A 22,362-nucleotide genomic window follows, 5' to 3' on the forward strand; every position below is an offset into this window, starting at 1 on the left:
AAGTAATAATGATGGGCAAGGTGGAAGGGAAACGACCACGCGGCCGATCACCTATCCGCTGGTCTGACCAGGTTAAGTCACTCACTGGATTCCTGTAACAACAGCCATTAGAAAAGCTGAGGACCGGACTGTGTGGAGGCGAATTGTTAACAACGCATCGAAGGGACTGCAGTGCGGACACGACCTTCAGCAATGAAGAATGCGACCAAGAAGAGAAGTTATCACCCTACCGACAATGACGTACAACGAAGCGATATATCGTTCCAGTACGATGCACCGATGCACTACTGCTATCTTTCGTATATACCCTCTAGAAACTTGGCTGCATAATCCAAAACATACCTAAAGCATTCGAATGAAATCCGCGTCACCAGAAACCGCACAACGTCGTTAGCGCGGGATTCCTCTCATTAAGTATACAGCTGGAACATACGACTTATTGACAAAAAGGTTGAAGGTGAGCCAGGCTTTGCTTTAAAACCGTACACAAATGTACTACTCATTTATTTACAAATCTACATGCTCTTCAAAAGGTTTTTAATTTGGATATAGAGCTAAAAATTATCACTAAAATTATCATAAAGCTAGAGTTTTCTGCAAGTTTTGTTTTTTTTGTGTTTGAACGCTATTTATCTTAAGTTATTAAGAATAATGGATCGAATTGGAAAATTGTTATTTTTTTGTTAGATAGACTATTTGTTGATCATGGTGCTACGGCCAATGGGAATGGAGCATCAATGAAAATTTTAGGAAAAATATACTATTCTAAAACTTTTGGAGAACATATATTACATATATCTAAGTTACTTGAGGCAATACTAAAGGAAGGCTTAAAACTGAAATTTTCAAAATGTACTTTTGCGGAAATATACGCAAAATATTTGGGTAACATAATAGAAAATAATTCAGTAAGGCCTTTGAAAGATTATTTGTCTGCTGTAAAAAACTTTCCACTTCTAAAAACAAAAAAAAAAAATACGCAAAATATTTGGACTGTGACTGCAAAAAACAGAAAATAGAATAAAAATGCGCAAGGCAAAGAAAAATTTACGATAGTGTGCCACCGTCATAACTTGTATCGTCACTTAACAAATATTAAACAAACATACATCTTGTAAATACGTCTTTGCTAGTAATGTGGTGACTAGCCAATTAGCCATGACAGAAGCTTCCACCTTAGCTTCTATATTTTCATTAGAAAAATATTCGGCAAAAAGCTTTCATTTCACGGCTTTGAAAATGTTTACCTACTAACTTATTCGAAGAACACAACATAACTCGTAATCCCCTCTCGGCTTACGGTTTACTTTTAAAATTTGTTTTGAAAGCAAACTGAAGCAGCCTAAGCTTTCAAAACAAGCTCCAGTTTACTGAACTTTGTATCCACATGAAATTTTACGTTCAATACTTGCAACGAAACAGTGTCATAAAAAAATCATCTATTTCTTTAATTTGAACAGGCTTTATAAAATACGCCCTCATAATCATCATTATCAACCCCATATTTGGCTCACTGCTGAGCTCGAATCTCCTCTCAGAATGGGAGGGGTTAGGCAAATAGTCCACCACGCTGGCTCAATACGGATTGGCAACTACACACAAGTAGAGACTTAAGAAAATTCTCAGGTATGCAGGTTTCCTCTCGATGTTTTCCTTCACCGTTTGAGACACGTGATATTTAATTTTTTAAAATGCACACAACTGAAAAGTTGGAGGTGCATACCCCGGATCGGATTCGAACCCGGAATCGGAGGCACTAGGCTATCACGGCTCTCTCATCATTATCAGCGAATGAAAGTCCACTCCTGCCTCTCTTAAGGACTTCTAAATAACACGATTTTGAACTTACCTACTTACGAACCTAAGACCTACTACACCAAACATCGAAAAAACAACATCGTAAGACATATATCAGTAGGTAGATAAGGATTTAAGTGTAGTAACATCTTTGTGTTTTATGAAGTCTGTTAAACTTTTTTAATATTTGATAGTATATATACATATATTTAAATACATGTATTATATTTAAATACATGTATTATATTTTAATACATGTATTATAATACATCTTTGTCAGTAGAGTAAGTTTTTTTTATTTTTGAAGATTTGAGTTTTGGATAATAGTAAAATTACTAGAAGTTAAGTTAAATTATAGTTTCTTAAATGAATATAATTATACCAATTTTGCAAAGTAAGCACATTATAAATCCACCCAGCGAGTAACTATAAAAACTGAACGATATTTTCTAAACTGTTTTCGTTTAGTGTTTTGAAATATCGCAAATAAAGTAAAGTAGCAATAGCACGTGCCGTTGAGTTTGCGTTTGAGAATCAACAAGCCGTGCGCTGCACGCGAGCTAAGTGCTTAACAGAACAACGATATACACACCAGCGGCGAAGAGTTGCAAGCCGATTCCCACCGGGTTACCTTTAAAAATGCCATGCATATCCATTGTTGTACTGTATCTAGATATATGAGAAACCAGAGTTCGTATCACGCTATACGAATTTCCTTTTCTTTGGGACGGCTTACCTTCATCTAAATTCCTTCCTTCGCCACTGATACTGTTTGCCATTTATTTATACACCTCCGAGGTTTGACCCGAGTAGTTATCATTCCCGTGGGAATACGGGGTTGAAATGTGAAGTCCTTGTTACTCGCTCGATAATGTATCTTCCCTTTGGTGAAAGAATCTTTAAAATCGGACCGATTTAAAAAAATGGCCGACCGTTACTGGAAGTTACACAAGATTTTTATACATAGACAGATTAATTATATTATTTCCTTTTTAAACAATGTACCATTCATACACACACAGTGCAGTATGAGTAGCAATAAATGACGTCAACAAAGCAGCAGCATTTAGGCATAGGTTCGAATCCGGTCCGGGGCATGCGTCTAGAACTTTTTAGTTGTGTGCATTTTAAGAAATTAAATATCACGTGTCTCAAACGGTGAAGGAAAACATCGTGAGGAAACCTGCATACCAAAGATTTTTTTTAATTCTCTAAGTGTATCAAGTCTGCCAATCCGTATTGGCGTGGTGGACTATTGGCCTAACCCCTCTCATTCTAAGAGGAGACTCGAGCTCAGCAGTGAGCCGAATATGGGTTGATAACGACGTCACTGAAAAATGGTGTGAAAATCTTTCAGCTTTTATAAAATGAGGGAGATCTGGCTGTCAGAAGCTCTTGTTCTATAATGTCTAAAATAGCGATGTGTGATCAACTTTGAACTTAAGATTTTGCTTTCCTACAACATCGCGTGACCAATTTGCAGGCTAACTGGATTGCTTATCAAATGGATCGGAGGTGAAATGAATGGGCTTAAATTGCACACACAATTGCTTTGAGCGTTCACATTGTTAAGAATATGTGCCAACAAACTTCATAGATTTTTTGATATACAGGAGCTAACAATCGTATTTGTCGTAGGGATTATCAAATAGCTAGTCTTTTTGAAAAAATTCCAAGGTTATTCGCAAAGGATCGGTTATTTGAAAACTACCTCAAATTATAGATTTTTTTAATTCTCTACAAGTTACCCTTTGGCTACAATCTGACCTGATGGTAAGTGATGATGCAATCTAAGATGGAAGCGGACTAACTTGTTGATCAACAATCAATGATGAAATCAACACCCCTTTCAGTCTTTACAAAACATCGTACAGGAACGTTAAATCGCTTGGTCTTTGCCGGTAGAGTGGTCTACCACGGCCACTAGCCACGGCCGACGCCTCCCACCTGCCAGACCTGACCAATTAAGAAAATCTCAATCGGCCCAGCCGGGATTGAACCCAGGATCTCCGTCTTGCAAATCCACCGCGCAAAGAAATAACAGTAGGTAACTATAGTGTAAAGTAGTATTTAGTTACTATTTGCAAACATATATACAAGCCTTGGGTATGATATCTAGACTGGACCAAAATCCTCTTTTCCAAGCGAATTAAACGTATAATATATTATTTCTAGCACCAACTGTGCTCTGGGAAACAAACATCCCCAAAGGCCAGATAATAAAAGTGGATAAATATATTGAATAAGGTACAATTTTATGTACCTAGGTTCTCGTTTAATGTTTACTAGATAACAACCCCTTGCGGTTTCACCCGCATAGCTACTCCCGTGGGAATACTTGGATAAAATATAGCCTATGTTACTCACTGACAATGTAGCATTCCATCCCGCAAAAAAGATCAGACGTTTCGGAGCCTATTCGCAAAATAAACAAAAATCAAATCTTACCTATAGTATTACGATAAAAATGGTAAACAACGAAGTAAACACAAGGTTCAGGGTTAGTGGTTCTACCCACGCCCCGTGTCGCTCAAACTTAATAAAACCGGCGCCTGTTGCCCGGACAACCAGACAACGGTTTATATTAGTTCTATATTACTTCCCGACTAATATTGTCATACAAGCCACGCTCATATTGATATACGATATAATATACAAACATACAAACTATTATTAGTTTGAAGAGACATGTAGCACATGTAGGTAACATCGTTCCCTTTAACCATATGAAGACATTTTTTTTTTTTTATTCTTTACAAGTTAGCCCTTGACTACAATCTCACCTGATGATAAGTGATGATGCAGTCTAAGATGGAAGCGGGCTAATTTGTTAGGAGGAGGATGAAATCCACACCCCTTTCGGTTTCTACACGGCATCGTACCGGAACGCTAAATCGCTTGGCGGTACGTCTTTGCCGGTAGGGTGGTAACTAGCCACGGCCGAAGCCTCCCACCAGCCAGACTAGCCCAGACTAGATTTTATGTGCCTTCGTACCGGCATGGACGTCTTTGCCTGTGGGGTGGCTGGATTTACTACTTCTTAATATTTTTCATGGCCTCCGTGTGCAGTGGTATGTGCGGCAGATTTACAAGACGAAGGTCCTAGGTACGATTCCCATAGCCCGATTGAAGTTTCCCTAATTGGTCCAGGTCTAGCTGGTGGGAGGCTGCGGCCGTGGCTAGTTACCACCCTAAAGGCTTTTAGCGTTCCGGTATGATATCGTGTAAAAACCGAAACTAACAAGTTAGCCCGCGTCTAGTACGATGTCGTGTAGAAACCGAAACTAACAAGTTAGCCCGCGTCCATCTTAAATTGCATTATCACTCATCAGGTGAGATCATTGTCAAGGGCTAACTTGTAAAGAATAAAAAAAGCAACTAAATCGAGCTGAAAATCGAATCCAGGACATGTCTATTATTACCAATGTATTCAAACTGCGCCAAAATCCATCCAGTGCCATGATGCACTCCGTTATACCTAAATAAAAAAATCCAATTTTAATATTTAAATCAAATAAACGAATTGGCTGCACTGGGCCTGCCGGGTCAATGCCCGGCATACTCGTATTGTTTGAGTTAATATCCGTAACAGTACGAGGCGTTATTTGCACTTCACGTTTTTCAGGTTTAATTACTTTCGTCAATTTATTTACGTGTTATCTGTTATTTTTTCTTGAATTTTAAGCCTTTTTAACCGACTTCAATAAATGAAAATGCCATGGCGGAATTAAGCATCGCATCAAACGGATTTTAATACGATGCGGATTAGTGGACGCCTTCCATTACTTGGAAGAGATACGTTTATTCAAACCTCTGACGCTTTCAATGCGGCATCATACGAACGCTTGTGGTAGGCGTCTGCAGATCCGCATCGTACGTATAGCATCAAACGGATTTTTGATTTTACGATAGATAAAATCCGTTCGATGCAATCCGTACGATCTGGATCAGTATAGACACGTTTGTATGACTTGTAATGCCTGGCGGTACTGCCTTTGTCGTTACGGTGGTAACTAGCAGCAGAAGTGTGTAAGAAATGTGTGTAAGAGACGTATGATAAAAGTAAATCGAAGAGGATCTGTTATTGTAATACCACTCACTCAACGTGGGATAATGTCAGAAAGATTAAAACACTTAATACATTTAACTTACTTTTACATAACCCTGGCTGAGTTTGTTGTAAGTACTTCTTGGACCAAAGCGCCTTTGGAACACTCGTGACTTTAATTTTAAGTAAGTTTTTGACTAATTATTATCACCACTATCTTGTAATATTATTACCTGACGTTTCAAAAGTCCTTGTTAACTAAGCCTAATTGAAATAAATAAACTTTGAATTTGACTTTGACAATGAAGTTCATTAAGCTATTGTCACACCGTACTCCAACTTAAGTTGTAAGTAAAGTTTTCAAAGTAAAAGTTACGAATACTACCCCGTATTAAAACTTAATACCAGCGGGGAAGGAGAAAATTCTTTGCCGTTCTACCGTCCCCTCACCCGTGACACGTCTTCATATCTTTTGCAAGTCACAACGCTCAAGAGCTGCACTTCCCGAGCTGAATTCTTAAAGACTTTCATACAAAACCTTTTTATCGAGTAAAAGCGTTTATTCTGTTGACTAGCCGGCAAGGCGGTACAGTAACAATGACTAAGTTGGATCTATTGAGATACCTACAGAAGAGAATTTACTCCGACGTAATATCACGTGAGTTTTAGCCGTGTTTCATAATCATTTAATAAGAGAATTTACATTGTATCGGAAGATATTAATGTTACGAATATCTTGATGCATCTTTCAGAAAGCTGGTGCGATTTGTGATATTTGGATTTGTGTTTTTGGCTGGTGGGAGGCTTCGGCCGTGGCTAGTTACCACCCTACCGGCAAAGACGTACCGCCAAGCGATTTAGCGTTCCGGTACGATGTCGTGTAGAAACCGATAGGAGTGTGGATTTTCATCCTCCTCCTAACAAGTTAGCCCGCTTCCATCTTAGACTGCATCTACACTTACCATCAGGTGAGATTGTAGTCAAGGGCTAACTTGTAAACAATAAAAAAAAGGGATCCACACCCCTTTCGATTTCTACAAGTCATCGTACCGGAACGCTAAATCGCTTGGCGGTACTTCTTTGCCGGTAGGGTGGTAACTAGCCACGGCCGAAGTCTCTTACCAGCCAGACCTGGAACAATTAAGAAAATCTCAATCGGCCTAGCCGGGGATCGAACCGAGGACCTCCGTTTTGTAAATCCACCGCGCATACCACTGCGCCACGGAGGCCGGCAAAACCTTCCAACTAGTCGGAAAAAACTGTGTTAGGGGTGAGTACGACAATAGACTAGCGGCCGGGGATCGATCTACCACCTCTTTGTGATGAGTCCGACCCCATTACTGAGCTATTGAGATATAGATTGTTGTTTTAGTACAAATGCACACAGTAATTAGTAATAATTAAGACTGAAAGTAGCCAAAGTCGTTTAAAACAGAAGACACTAAATTATACTCATTATTGGGATTTAATACCTACACTCGACGAAAAATCTTTGCCTATTTTCTTATTCTTGGCACGATTCCACGTCCTTTGCAAGTCACTTGCACTGAAGAGGTGACACGATTAGAATCGGAAGTCGGAATCGTATTTTTTTTCACCTCCATGTTCTATCTTTATTACGCGTAAGACTCACCCACCGAGGGTTCCGTACAAATTTATATTACAGGTATTTGATACTTAAAAAAAATACATAACGTGTTGTATTTTTTACCTATGTAGGTACCTTCTTACAGTATAAGATATATTAGTTGACAAATGTGGTTCTAAGTCAACGGGAAGTACTCTAATAAATTTTTATTCTCATGAGAGTGTTAAAATATACGTTTTTTGCAGCAGCCACATCTTTTTTACGTTAACTTAAAAGTTTTTATATTTTCACATCTTCAAGGGACTGTAAGGACCTGCGTATCGTACAATAAGAAGAGACGTAGAGGTAACGAGCTGCAATACCAGCACCACATGGCTCCACTGAAGACCAGCGCTGCGCTGGTGCATCCATCACTAGCGTAGCACATGCTGAGTGGTGACCATTTTGGTACCACACACATATTTTTTGGATTTATTTAATTATTAGTTTAATATCTTTAAATTATTAGTTTACTATGTTTTTAAAATTTCTTTCTTTTTTTTAAGTATTTGTTGTCTTTTGTTTATTATGTGTGTGTGTCCAAATAAAATAATTTTCTTTCTTTCTTTCAATAAAAACCATACACCTACTTGGTTTTTATCCCAGCTTGATATCTCTACGCATTCACGAAATAAATATTCTTGACCGACAGACCGGCAGACATGCAACTTTGGGCCCCATAAGGAGATGCTTCTGCACTCGCCCAAAACCCCCAAAGTCGCCGCTGCGGTCCCATTAAGGAGCCCACTATACCATCATAAAGAAAATAAGTCAAAATTCATTTATTTCAATTAGGCTTAGTTTACAAGCACTTTTGAAAGGTCAAGATTATGACATAATTAATTTAATAATGGTGGTAATAATAGCCGAAAACTTAAAACTAAAGTTACGAGGCGCCTTGGTCCGAGAAGAGCCCACAACAAACTCAGCCAAGGTTTTTTTTTTGTTTAATAACAAAGGCAGACAAAATGAAATTTTCCAAGCTTCTCTGATTAAGTTACCATACCATTGAACAATGAAAATAAAAGGTGGCGTGTATTGTAAAATGTGCAGATAGATATTCAAATTTCCCTGCCACTGCAATCGTACGGCAATACTCGTATACGAAATTTACATAATTGAACGGCACTTCGGATCGTGTCGTAAGCAGATTGCGCGCTACGTGCCGCCACCGGGTTGATAACAATTATAGTAACTCGGTGTTAGCATTTCGTAAAACGTTCACGCTGACTTAAAGTGTTTTTCAGATAGCATGGGTACGGTGAACATTATCAAGAATCGCGGCAAACTTTCAAAAGTGAAACGAACTGTCACCCGCACTATTCTGCATGAAACGAACTGTAGTTGTTCGGCTAAAAATCAACCCATATTCGACTCACTGCTGAGCTCGAGTCTCCTCTTAGAATGAGAGGGGTTAGGCCAATAGTCTACCACGCTGGCCCAATGCGGATTGGCAGACTTCACACACGCAGAGAATTAAGAAAATTCTCTGGTATGCAGGTTTCCTCGCGATGTTTTCCTACACCGTTTAAAACACGTAATATTCGAGCAATTGGCTGGGCTATTAAAATATAATAGGTTTCATTCATTACCATAGCTCATTTCTATGTATGTCTTTCGGCAGTTCGTCCTTCATTTCTGAACAGAATGCTGGTAGAATGGTAGAAGTGGTACGGCTTCTAGTTAAATTATGCCCGACATTTGAATCCTTAACTGTGCTGTGATAAAAAAAAAGGTTCCCTTCACCATTAAATGGCAGGGTAGTGCTATAGATAGAGGTTTACCTTTGTCTCTCACTGGATTCGTTTCTTCATTTCTGAAGATCGTGGTCCTGGAGTAATATCCAATCCGAACGAGTCCATGTTTTCCACCGGCTCTTTAATTTAAGGAAAGGAGATTTGGAGCTTAGATCCACCACTCTATTCTAAGTCTGGTTTGCGAACTCAGGTGACGAAGTTTAATTTATTTGCTTCTGAGTTGTAACTTACTCAGATGCAAATGATTTCTAAAGACCGGTACTGCACTTGCTTTATGGAGCACATCTACAAAAAATAACCATTCCATAGAGAACCCCATAAAAGGCACTTTCAGTAAAAATAATATTACGAGTAAAATCACAAAATGGCAACAATTTTACAGGGAATGTATTTTACCACAGGACCCTCCCATAAAACGATCCCATCGTCAAATTCTACCTCAGGGTCGGTTCTCTTTAATATGTATTCAAGATAAAAATGACTCGTAAATTAGGAACCCTTTTAGAAAACTTTTTTTGTTACTCACAGGTTGTCCAAGGGACACATTTTTTTTTAAAGAATAATCAAGTATTAGATTTTTTTTATTGATTAATCAACTTGAAATACTAATCTACTCTTAGGTACTTTCCATACCCTAGTGTAAAAACATTCTTAAATTCGTATAGGCGCTTGAAAAATCCCAATTTCGGACAGGAAAATGTAGACTGGCTCTTAACTGTACAACCGATCTTAAAGTAATCATTCATCATTAGCAACCCAACTTCGGTCCACTGTTGAGCACGAGTATCCTCTCAGAATGAGAGGGGTTAGGCCAATAGTCCACCACGCTGGCCCAATGCGGATTAGCAGATTTCAGAAAATTATGAAAATTCTCTGGTATTCAGGTAGATTTTCCTTCACCATTTGAGACACGTGATGTTTAATTTCTTAAAATGCACACAACTGAAAAGTGGGAGGTGCATGCTCCGGACCGGATTCGAACCCACACCCTGCGGAAACGGAGGCAGAGGTCAAACCCATTGGGCTATTACGTCCTCACACGATTCCGACACGATTACCCAAACAATATTACATAAGTTCAGTCTTTTTTTTTCAAAACGGACAATAGGTACTTCTTTTGGAAAAAAATATCAATTTAAATTTTGACATAATTATTCTGTAACCTCGGCAATATCGTCGTCACATCGTCCCCAGTCCGACACGATTACGCAAACAATATCACTTAAAGTCAAGCACCGCGTCACACATTAATGAAACAACGTACGCACCAGTGCGGGATGATACCATTTGTATTAATACGAGTCTTGTCGGCTAATACCCATTCATTGTACATGTATGAAATTACCTTATGTATGAACGGTATCACTTCGATAGATTATAATATACCGAAAAATAACACGTTTTATTGTAATCAGTATGTTCAGTTCACAATAAACGACAGATTACAATATCGCGAGTGAGATTATAAACTAACGGATTTTACAATTTAACGGAGACATAAAACAACTAGCAGATGCCGCGCGATTTCATCCACGTGGTTCTCGCCGTAGTAGGAATATGGGTATAAAATATAACACTGTAGGTATATGTAGAACTCGGGGACAGTGTAGCTTCCCAACAGTGAATAGTAGACTGTTAACCGAGGGTGGAAAGTCGAAATTCCTACTCGGACTATAGCTATGTATGGTCAACGATCTTTGCCTGTCCCCTAATTTAGTTGGGGACAAATTAAAAAAAAACATAAAACTCTTCACAGCTAATGACAGCAGTTCTATTTTTAAAGTTCATTCCGGCCCTTAGGTGGGAAATAATTTATGTGAGTTATTCCCTCCCTGTGTAGGGAGGGAGCATTTTCCACCCAATACTCAGATCAAAACAACACTACTTTCCGAGTATGAGAAATGAAAAGAATTTTAGTGTCAAATCAAATCAGTTTAGTGGTTCCAGAGCCTATTCAAAACATACAAACAACACACACACACACAAATCAAATCATTTATTTTTATAACATTAGTGTAGATAGGTAATTACGTAACTGTGCCATCCAATTGTCATTCCGATAGATACGTTTAGGTTTTGATTAAAATCCAAATGGTATCATGGTCTTAATGCAATTACATGATACGATACATTGACGGAAAATCTTTCACGATTTTGTTACTATTCACGCTTATCCAGCGATATCCGTTAAAAATCTATCCCCGAACGATCCATTCGAGAAAAATTGTAGAGCCAAGAAACATGCGAATGTGTGAATCTTTCATACAAATGCACCAAACATTTGTATGGAAAGTTCCATTCAGTTTGTATGACGGCTCGAACTGTTACGAGTTTCAACGCCTCTTTGAGGAATGAATAAATATAGAAATACGAGTATAATACGTGAAAAGTTATATTCCGTTTGAAATATAAAAATATTCTTTAGAGCTAAATAATATATTCAAATGAATTTCAAGTTAAATCTGCACTTCATATGTAGATTAATGAAATGCAATGCAAATGCACTATTTCCACGATCTTAATGATGCAGATTGTAACCTTACTAGTATGTACCTAGCTTAATGCGCATATAGACTAGTCTTAGACTAATCGTAGTTTTATAGCTCGAGTAACATAAGGAATGTATATTTTTTGAATTGCCTTTGGTAGGCCTGATTCAACCGACAGACAGACGTACAACAAAAGAATCCTATAAAAAATAAGTTTTTATTCATTTTGGGGTACAGAACCCTAAACACTGTATCTCTGTTAGCGCGTTGCCATAACTATCAAAGTTAAAATTCACTAAGAACGATTATGGTAGGCGTCCACGTATCGGATGCAATGTAAATTCGCGCGATCCGTACGATGCGGATATGTGGACGCCTACCATTAAACGACGAACAATCGTCATTAATCTTGTTATAATTCTCTACACTATAATAACTAAAGTCAGTCATAATTACAAACACTGTTTTGTCTGAAAAGTGCCCAACAGAGTTCTGAGGTGAACCCTCACAACTGAAAAGTTGGAGGTGCATGCCCCGAACCGGATTCGAACTCACACCCTCCGGAATCGGAGGCAAGAGGCCACTGGGCTATCACGGCTCATAATAATCACACTGCCACTAGGTAAACTTACTAATATTTAATTGATCAGTCGCAAATGTAAAATGAAACGACATTTATTTGTAGACGTCGTGTCAATTATTGTTTAGAAACCAATTACGCATCTCACTCGACAGTTTGGTAAATGGACTGTGTCCGAATTAAAGCTATAAAGTCGCTAATTGTCTATTAACGTTTCGAGTTAATCAACAATTAGCTACTTTGTTAAATAAACTACCGTTGGCAATCAATCAACTAACTAATCACTATGGATGCTACAAATGTCGCGAATATATTAAGTCGAAACATTGCTTCTAAGACAAACATCGAGAGTTTCGAATGCGTACATTTTAACCAATATTATAAAGATATATGAATACATTGATATAAGTTGATATTTTTAATTAACTCGTAAACTACTCGATTGATTAAAAAAAATATTTCACCATTTTAAATATCAACATCTTTACCAAATAACATATGCTATATTTTATGCCCGTTTTCAGACGCAAATGAACTACGCTAGAGAAACCGCGGGGAATCTGATATTATTTTTAAAATAAACCAAGCTTTTACTTTTTAACAAAAGTATGCTAACATCTGTAGGCCTAACTTCAACGATATATCTCGTGAAGAGAAATATACATATTGTCGACCAATAGTGAAGTTGAAACTGCGGGTCGTTTCAAGATTTTTAATCGCGGTTTCGCGGTTATAGCGATTAATTGCTTGCTGAAAAAAATCGTAATGCGGTCTCAGCCTAAAGCAAGTTAAATATTTTTTTGCAAATATTCAATGGGAACAAATTCCATTAGAATCAGAACAAATTAATGTATTTAAAATGATTCAATTTGTGTCCTGTTTAGCATTCAGAGAACGAAAATAAGTAATTCTCATCAACTTTTCGTTTTCAATAAGTATAGAAAGAGATTTATGTTAACGCCGAATGTTCTCTTTCCCAGTATGAATTTATTTCGTCTTGACGCTCCAAAGTTTTCTGCAAACACTCTACGAGCTGGCATTTTAAACTTTTCCAACACAAACAAAAAATAGCAAGACTAGTTTCAAAAGTCAAATACGTTTCTTTTTTCTTAGTAACCTAAAAGGAAAAATTTTGGGAGGTTTAGTTTTTAAGGAGTAAAACATTGACAGACCTAATAAATATTTTATTCACAGAACAAGAAATCATTGTATATTGTATGGAAAAGTAATAAAGTTTTCAAAAACCGACCATGTGATCTGTCACAAACAAGATAAAATTATAATAAAAAATTAAATTTAAATAAAAGAATCAAAAGTAAACATATAGTACAACGGTTGATCCTCCAGGACATAAAATCCCACTAATTTTGCGTAAGGCATTTAAATAAAAGTGTCGCTTAAAGCGATGTTCTTGAAATGTTTGTTACGAGAAAGAACTACGAATCTAAATGACATTAAAATATTTTTGTTGTAGGTTGAGTGTGCTGAAAATTTGTTATATATATGAATAATCGCTATAATCACGATATAGGTACAATACACTCGAAAAACACCTATCTTTTCTTCGCCAGTCGAGTATATAATATACAAAATGTTTAGCATAACTATATATCAGCAATAAGTACTTCGATATCGGCATACGATCTGTTTGTGAAGAAATAACCCAGTGCAGCCTGAGGTATCAGGAGAAACTTTCAGTCCATGCAAATGAGATAGTGCGGGCTCTGAGTTGTGAGGGTGGACTTTGTTTCGCTCGGGTACAGACACACAGCATCCCTGACCCAAAGAAGAGATTCGTTTAACCAGCCGAAGAGGGAGTCGCTGATAGAAAATTTAAACCAAATGTACAAATGTATAAAGAAAAAAAGTAATCCAAGATAATACCATCAGGCAGAAAAGTGGCTTGCTTAAAAGCAGATTGCCATGACGCAGAATAACAAAAAAAGTCGAATATAGAGAGTGCAGGTCTTCGTGCCCACTAAAAAGTTAATAAATAGTGATGTTTTAGTTCACCAAATAGCTTCACGCTTTATGAACGCTGAAAGACGTTCAGTGTACCACTTGATTTACTGCCTAATAAAACGCAATGGGGTACTTTGGATAAGTGAAAATATTATTTCAAATGGAAATTATCATTTGCATGTTGGTTTATAGCTTCAACTTTTAGAAATGAGTTCATTGCCTTGTAAAACTCGAAATACTTTACTTTCGTTTGTGTGTGTAAACTGATTGACCGCCAGCACAGCAGAAACGCTTTCCTAAATTATTTAGAGTGCTACAGAGGAAAATCACCGTGATAGCCCAGTGGATATGACCTCTGCCTCCGATTCCGGAGAGTGTGGGTTCGAATCCCGTCCGGGGCATGCACCTCCAACTATACAGTTGTGTGCATTTTAAGAAATTAAATATCACGTGTCTCAATCGGTGAAGGAAAACATCGTGAGGAAACCTGCATTCCAGAGAATTATCTTCATTCTCTGCGTGTGTGAAGTCTGCCAATCCGCATTGGGCCAGCGTGGTGGACTACTGGCCTTACCCCTCTCATTCTGACAGGAGACTCGAGCTCAGCAGTGAGCCGAATATGGGTTGATGACGACGACAGAGGAAAGTGCGTGCTGCCGAAACTAGTGGAGTTTAACCGAAAATCCACTACCTAGAAACCACTCTACCACTAAATTATAAAAGTTTTCACTTCTTTTCTTCTCACGCTCCTTCAGTTTCATATAAGTACAAACGCATTTTAAATACAACTAGGTACAACAAAATAAAACCATCTCCTAAAAGTAGAAAATCTACGAGTATAATACCCAATATCTCGTTGGAGATGCGTGGACTGCAGGCTAATTCACTAACTTGGACGTATGTTAGTTTACATATTTGAAATTGAGATTCTATGTAACAAATGTCATCCGGTGCATACTGACAACCTTTCGTGGATATCACACAGTAGGTAGATAACATTTACTAGTTGATTTAATGATTATTTTAAGAGATTGTTAATATAAATCATATAAGTGAATAAGCCAGCTGATGTGGCATTCCGCGAGTTGTTAATATTTACGAGCATATTTATTTTAAGTTATTTTGGTTTATTTCTTACTAGCGGACCCGGTCAAACTTCGCTTTGACTTATGTGCACTTCTTCTCTATCCCTACTCTAACCCTACCCCTCCCTTCCCCTACTTCTTCTGCTTGACTCTTAAACATTTGTATGAGAAATAGAAAACGGCTGTTTTTATGGTTTTCCCGGCAATTATTCTAGTTTTTCTCACCTTTTAGACCTTCTCTATACCTCCACGAACATTTCTAGACCAAGATGAGATAAATCCGCTCAGCCGTTCTCGAGTTTTAGCAAGACTAACGAACAGCAATTCATTTTTATATATATATATATAGATATATATATAGAATATAGATATAGATAAACACGTGATGTCAGCCACTGACGATCAAGTAAGCTAGTGTAAAACTGATGGTGCGAACGGTATGATGTCATGTATATCGCGACCAACACACGGTCAGTCTTATCGGCTATCAAGCCGTTAGCGCTGCAGGCATGTGGACTTATCGCATAGTAAGTGGCTAGCATAAAGGCAACACAATTTATTTCTTAATTTTCATTTCAGGTACAAGTATCATTTCGAACGAGCGTGGCTGCTCTACATGATCTCGCATTTGTGCAAAGCTAATAGGTAATAGTAAACATAATTAGTTTGTACTAAGATGGTAATGACCAAATGCAAAGTGCTGTTTCTGTGCCAAGTTTTATAGACGACTGTACCTACTGAAGCTAGAGAAGACTGCGATCTCAAAAGATGATACGATGTTAAGTGACGATGCAGTTTAAGATGTAAACTTGGAAGATCTGGTATGTCGAACCCACAAACTCACAGCTATAAAGCAACGCATACAAACTTGACTGGCATATAAGCTACAGAACATTTTCAGTTCTGAATAAACAGTCTGCATTTTATTATATTTACAATTATTTGTATAGAGCAACTAGCCGACGCCCCACTGTATATATTTTTTCTTTATTTATTAAAAAAAAATTTACTTTATTTCGGCTATAGCCTATGTTATTCGCTGATGTTTAGCCTTTCAAATTTAAAAGGTTTTTCAAAATCAGTCGAGTTATATCACCTCAAAATAAGCGCTGCATGACATAGGTCAATTAACATTATGCTCAGTTGGAGACATTTTCTAGGTTATGCCATACCCTAGTGCAGGGTATTGTCTTGAAATTATTGGAGATATTCTGATGTGTAGCGTAATGTTAAAAAAAAATTATTTTTCTTTTATTTTCTTCCATTCTTAAAATAAAAAAAGTAAAAAAACAGTTACATCTTTATAATATTAAGTTTAGACATACAATCAATTTCACCAAGAAAAATGACTAGTAAAATTGCTGATTAACATTTATGCACAAAGTTAGCTCATAATGTTGAAATAAATTCATTTTTCATAATTTTCTGTCTTTAAATAAAAAAATTACAAACAATTACATCTTTATAGTATTAAGTTTAGACATACAATTGAATTCATCAAGAAAAATGACTAGTAAAATTGCTGTTTAACATTTATGCACAAAGTTTGCTCTGCCGGCGTAACCTGGGACATCCATTTGTATGAAAATTAATGTCCGCCCACCGGACATTTATCCACGGTGAAATATTAAATGAAAAACATCGCACATCGCGCCAGCTTTATCATCTCCCTACAGACAGCTTTAGGTGAAATTATTAAATTTAATTTAAATGCATTTTACCTAACGTTCAATAACATGTTTTTAGGTATCGACATATAAAAAGGTTAAAATATTAACTATTAACTATAACTGTATAATAGGTACTAATTAACATAACGAAAAGACGGTTAACCTAACCTTAGATGGATTTTTTATTGGTCATCATCTGTACTTTTGGGTTGATCTAATTTCTTTAAATTCTTATCACTAATATTATAAAGGCAAAAGTTTATGTGTGTAAGTATGTTTGTTCCTCCTGTACGCTGCACCTACTGAAGCAATTTGACTGAAATTTGGAATGGAAATAGATTTTACTCTAGATTAACATCATCCCGGGAAAATATTCCCGCGGAATTCGTGAAAAGCAGAATTCCACGCGGACCAAGTCGTGGGCTGTCGCTAGTGATTAATACACTTACTTAAACAATGTAACTCCCATAAGAATATTGTGCTTGTCATTACAAGTAGAAATCGCACTTTATCACTTTAAAGGACACAAAACACCACAACATTATATATTAAACGACACAGTGTCAGAATTTTGAGAGTAGACACACCACACCAATCTGACCCAGGACTCGAATCTAAGAATACGAAGCTGAAGCCTAAAACGGGGACGAACGAGACATTAAATATTATCACATGATCACTACGTATTACAATCTATATATTCTGAGCAGTAAGTGATAATTGGATCTGTCGATGGAAAGCACTAATAGAACGCTACAGTCTATTTAACACCATCATACCGGAATGCTCTCGATGGAACTCAACTGCAATGAAAAAACTTACATAATTATATCTATACGGAGATAGTTTATCATCAGTAGAGAGTTTGTAAGTGCGAGCTCGTCAGGGGAAGCACTTACTTTTACCGCCACGCGCCATTACTGTGTTGCGATTTGAAAGAAGGGTATGACTGCAGTAGATCGCGTATTGAACTGTGAGCCTAGTGGGAGTTTTCAATATTTTCATACTGTTACGTCATCATTATCACGTTGACGTTTACGCAAATTTATATGGAATTAAAACAGTTGTGCAGTAGTGCCACTAGATGGCGCTGTTTCAATTCCTTAGAAATTCGCGTTTACGTTACGTGACGGTAACAGTATCAAACTGCCACTAGGCCCTCTGTATTGTATTGACAGAGCAGGGCCTGTAGCTATGTGGCGCGTAGATTCTGTTTCTACAAACGCTAACCTTTCGAAAATAACAAAATGTATGGGAATGGCATTCGTTACGGTCACGGTCACAGGTCACGTGATCCAGTTACCGATCGGATCAATCCCATAGATTTTGCTATCCCTTAGATTATGCTCGCATTTTCGATGCGTTAGCGATTGTAGAAAAAGAATTAACATGCCACACGGAGATCTTATTACGTGTTACCCAATGTTGTTTCTGTGATCACACTACAAACATTACACATATCAAGGGGACAATTAAAAATTAATAAATAAATTAAAAGGATATTCTTATCTATATTTTATTTTTAACGGACATGATTTTACTCCTCAAGTTGTACAATAAAATAAATACTCAAAAGTGAAAGTTGAGAAAGGGGTCGTTGGCCAGAAAAACAACGATTTTTGGTAACGCAAAACAAATTTCACTCCTCAAGTTTTCAGATCAGCGGCTTATATAAAAATTGATTCTTAAGGAGTAAAAGCTAATAAATACATTATTTATGATAAATTGCCAGCAAAAACTTCTTCTTCGATGTTTTTAAAGTTTATGTATAAAACTTCATTACACAGCGTTACGAAGTTTCTGTTAACGGCGCTTCAGCTATCATTAAAGTGAAGTTATTTATGTATTTTTATTTTTCCATAAAACTGACTAAAATAAGTTCATATATTTAATAATACTTTGACTTATATAGTGATTGTTATGCCAGCGTTAACTAAAAAGGGTTCATAGACATTAAAAATCCAACACAACGGAAAATTCAACGGAAAATCTTTGATTTAATAGAGTAAAGGGACGTTATCTAAAGGTCCTTTGATATTATATCTAAGTATGATAATTTTCCTCGCTCGCTGCGTCGAGTCAAATACGATTAAGCGAGTAGGGTTAACTGTCGCCATCGAGTCGCCACATTTTCCATCACGATTTATTAAAAAAGCAGTAGAATGTAAAGAACAAAATACAAAATATTGTACTAATAGATGTTTCTTTCAATTATTTTTTACAAGTTAGCCCATGACTACAATCTCAGCTGATGGTAAGTGATGATACAATCTAAGATGAAAGCGGGCTGACTTGTTAGGAGGAGGTTGAAACTCCCTTTCGGTTTCTACACGACATCGTATGTCTTTGCCGGTAGGTTAGTAACTAGCCACGGCCGAAGCCTCCCACCAGCCAAATGTTTTATACATATCGTTCGACTTCGACTTTAAGAACTTTCAGCAACAAGTTAGTGTGGTGACGGAATATACAGATCACAGATGGGCAACTATTAAGTGGATTCACCACGTGGAGTCACCATCGCTTATATTAAAGCAAAACTTCGTAGAACAAAAGGACATCCTATAGGTATTATAACGCGACGCCCGGCGTCTTCTACCTATGGTTAGGTGGTGTCAAATGTCCCTTCAAACTAGAATAATCTGCTTCTTGCAATATAAATAAATAAGATGACTGGACTAGACTGGACATACTTTTTTAAGACTAGCGGAAGATCGTGACTCCGTTCGCGTGGATTTTTTGCAAGAACTATGGATTTTTGCGAAATAAAAAGTAGCCTATGTTCTGCTCTATACCAAATTTCATCCAAATCGGTTCTGCCGTTTAGCCTTGAAAAAGTCACAGACAGACAAACTTTCTTTCGCATTTATAATATTAGTATGAATTTTTCAATATCCTGTTTCATTTAACAGTAAATTATAGTTACTTTGTGATCTTCTAACACGAAAGAACTTTGCAATGACATATTTATCTAAGATAATAGAGCCTTGCAAAGTAACAAACGACGTGCTTACAAAGTTGACACGCCAGGGAACAGTTTAAGGAGATACTAACTGCCATTTTTCAGTCAAAATTGAACCTTATATTTACTTCAGTTTAGATATGTTTTGGATTGCGCTAAGTCTTTGTTAATTATGACGTAATCACTATATATAGGGTGTTTACCGTAGTTTTCTTAACTAATGTCTTTCTGCTGGCTTTACATTGTTTATGCTGTAGGTAACATTGTTTCTAGAACACAGACAAGTTTATCGTTTGAGGATTTAGTAACTAATTTCTGCGTGAAGTGAGTGTCTTGAAAAATATTGAAAATAGTTGGGTATATTCCAACAAATTCACGTGCTCCGTTTATCTATTACATTATTACTTTTGCATCGGAATCATAATTTTCCATTTCTTTGCGGATATGTTTGAACAAAAATTCAAAGTTCCGTGCCAGACTCACTGATTCACTCAATTCAAATGTATGAAGTAATGCGTAGCGCCGGCATAAAATTGACACTTCTCGGCAAAGGGCATTTCTTTCTGCAAAATATTCAAAGTATTGTACCAGACAAAGCTTCATCGAAGTGTTCAATTGTTCGAAGTGTTGGTTTTTACTATGTGTAGCGCCTAAGTTAAATATCATTGTGCATTGTCCCGTGCCAGACATAGCTTCATTCAGTGTTCAAGTGTTTGAAGCTAAGTGTAACGCCGGCATAAAAACCTACACTGCTCTACAAAGTGCATTTCTTTGTGCACTTATTTGAACAAAGATTCAAAGTCCAGAGTCTGTACCAGACATAGCTACACGTATTTCTTTGTGCATTTACATGAACAAAGATTTAAAATCCCATGCTAGATATACCTTCATGACAGAATACATATGTACAAGTAATTCAGTGTTTAAATATTTGAAGCTATGTGTAACGCCGGCACAAAACCAACACTGCTCTGCAAAGAACATTTCTTTGAACCTAAAGATTCAAAGTCCAGTACCAGACATAGCTTCAAATAACACTGACAGTGATTTGAACTACGTATACGTAGCGCCGGTCTTAGATGTTCTATAAGAGCGGTTTCAGACTAGCGTTTTATACGCGCGTATGAGCTCGTCTTCGGAAGCGCATGTAGCAAGTACGCTCAACTCATACGAGCGTTGACGCGCTTCTAAGCTCGTATATGTTATGTTGATACTGACACGATACCACCGGTTCAGCAAACACGCCGAAATATACCCGCTTACGCGAGTCCGTGCATATACGCGCAAAAAAATACGCTAGTCTGAAATCACTCTAATCCTTGAAACTTGATAATATACCTATCGTAATCACATATTGTCTCCGTCACATGACAACACACGACAGACTGTCGTCGGCAGCATATGAGAACATGACAACAGATTGAGATTTTCCGGTCACGAAAACCGATCGTGAGACGCCAATTATTATTGATAATAGCCTATTCTGATGTTACTGGAAATTTATCTGCCTTACAACCTTCGCTTCACTGTAATGGTATCATTATTCAGCTGACTAGAACGAAATAACGCGTATTTAGACATTTTCAAAAAAGTGTCCGTGTCATGAAAGGACTTAGCAGTTTTATCTTTACTAATAAGAGGAAAAGTTTTATGAGGTTGGAGGGGGTAATCTTTGGTTCTACTCAAACGATTTTTTTTTGGCAACAGAGAGCTACATCTTCACCGAGTAAGATAGGTTATATTTTATCCCCGTATATAAGGTATAGCAACAGAAACGGGAACACCGCGGGGCGTCTGCTGGTTGTAATGATAAAGATGGCTCAGATGTAATAACCTAAAAATGAGGCTTAAAACCTTTGTTGGGCGTAGATTTAAAGGCATGCACCACGAGACCCTCATAAGAACGTTTAAAATCACTCAGCGGGCGATAGAGAGAGATATGCAGCGAGATCATATCAGAAATGAGGAATCCGCAGAAGAACCAAAGCCACTGACATAGCTCAGTGAATCACGAAGCTGTAGTGGCAATGAACAGGGCACATAGCTCGAAGAGCCTATGAAAGTTGGGGTCCCAAGGTGCTGGAATGGCGACTCCCACTAGGTGGATCGAGGACATCAAGCGGGTTGCAGGTAGTCGCGTTGGCTCTAGACCGTTTTGTTTGGATGTCCATGCAAGAGGCCTGTCTCCAGCAGTGTACGTCCATCGGCTTTTAATGATGATGATGATGATGACCGCGAGGGGACGTTCTGTTGCCTAAACGTTGTACCAGGGTAGTGTAGGGTCCACCATTATATGTATGTTTAAAAAATAGGGTTGTTTAGATAATATCTAAATCGACTGAACGATCAGATCTCACTTTATTTAGACGAGATTTGAATTTAGGCTTC

At 37.5% G+C, this 22,362-nt stretch overlaps 2 protein-coding genes across 3 annotated transcripts in view; one reads left to right on the forward strand and one right to left on the reverse strand.

Annotated features, from left to right (window-relative positions):
* Positions 1 to 22,362, reverse strand: part of LOC112052312 (calcium uniporter protein, mitochondrial) — a 181,870-nt gene that overhangs the window by 68,366 nt on the left and 91,142 nt on the right. The gene's annotated exons all lie outside the window — the stretch shown is intronic.
* LOC128198285 (protein javelin) overlaps positions 1 to 22,362 on the forward strand; it is a 138,101-nt gene that overhangs the window by 34,217 nt on the left and 81,522 nt on the right. Inside the window, exon 2 of one of the 2 annotated variants that reach the window (XM_052882698.1) lies at positions 15,925 to 15,990. The exons of the other annotated variant lie outside the window; for it this stretch is intronic. Coding sequence (XP_052738658.1) covers positions 15,925 to 15,990 — 66 coding nt within the window. The remainder of the gene's footprint in view (positions 1 to 15,924; positions 15,991 to 22,362) is intronic. 2 annotated transcript variants of the gene reach the window in all.

Source organism: Bicyclus anynana, chromosome 7 (genome assembly GCF_947172395.1).
Source record: "Bicyclus anynana chromosome 7, ilBicAnyn1.1, whole genome shotgun sequence".
NCBI classification, from domain to species: Eukaryota; Metazoa; Arthropoda; class Insecta; order Lepidoptera; family Nymphalidae; genus Bicyclus; species Bicyclus anynana.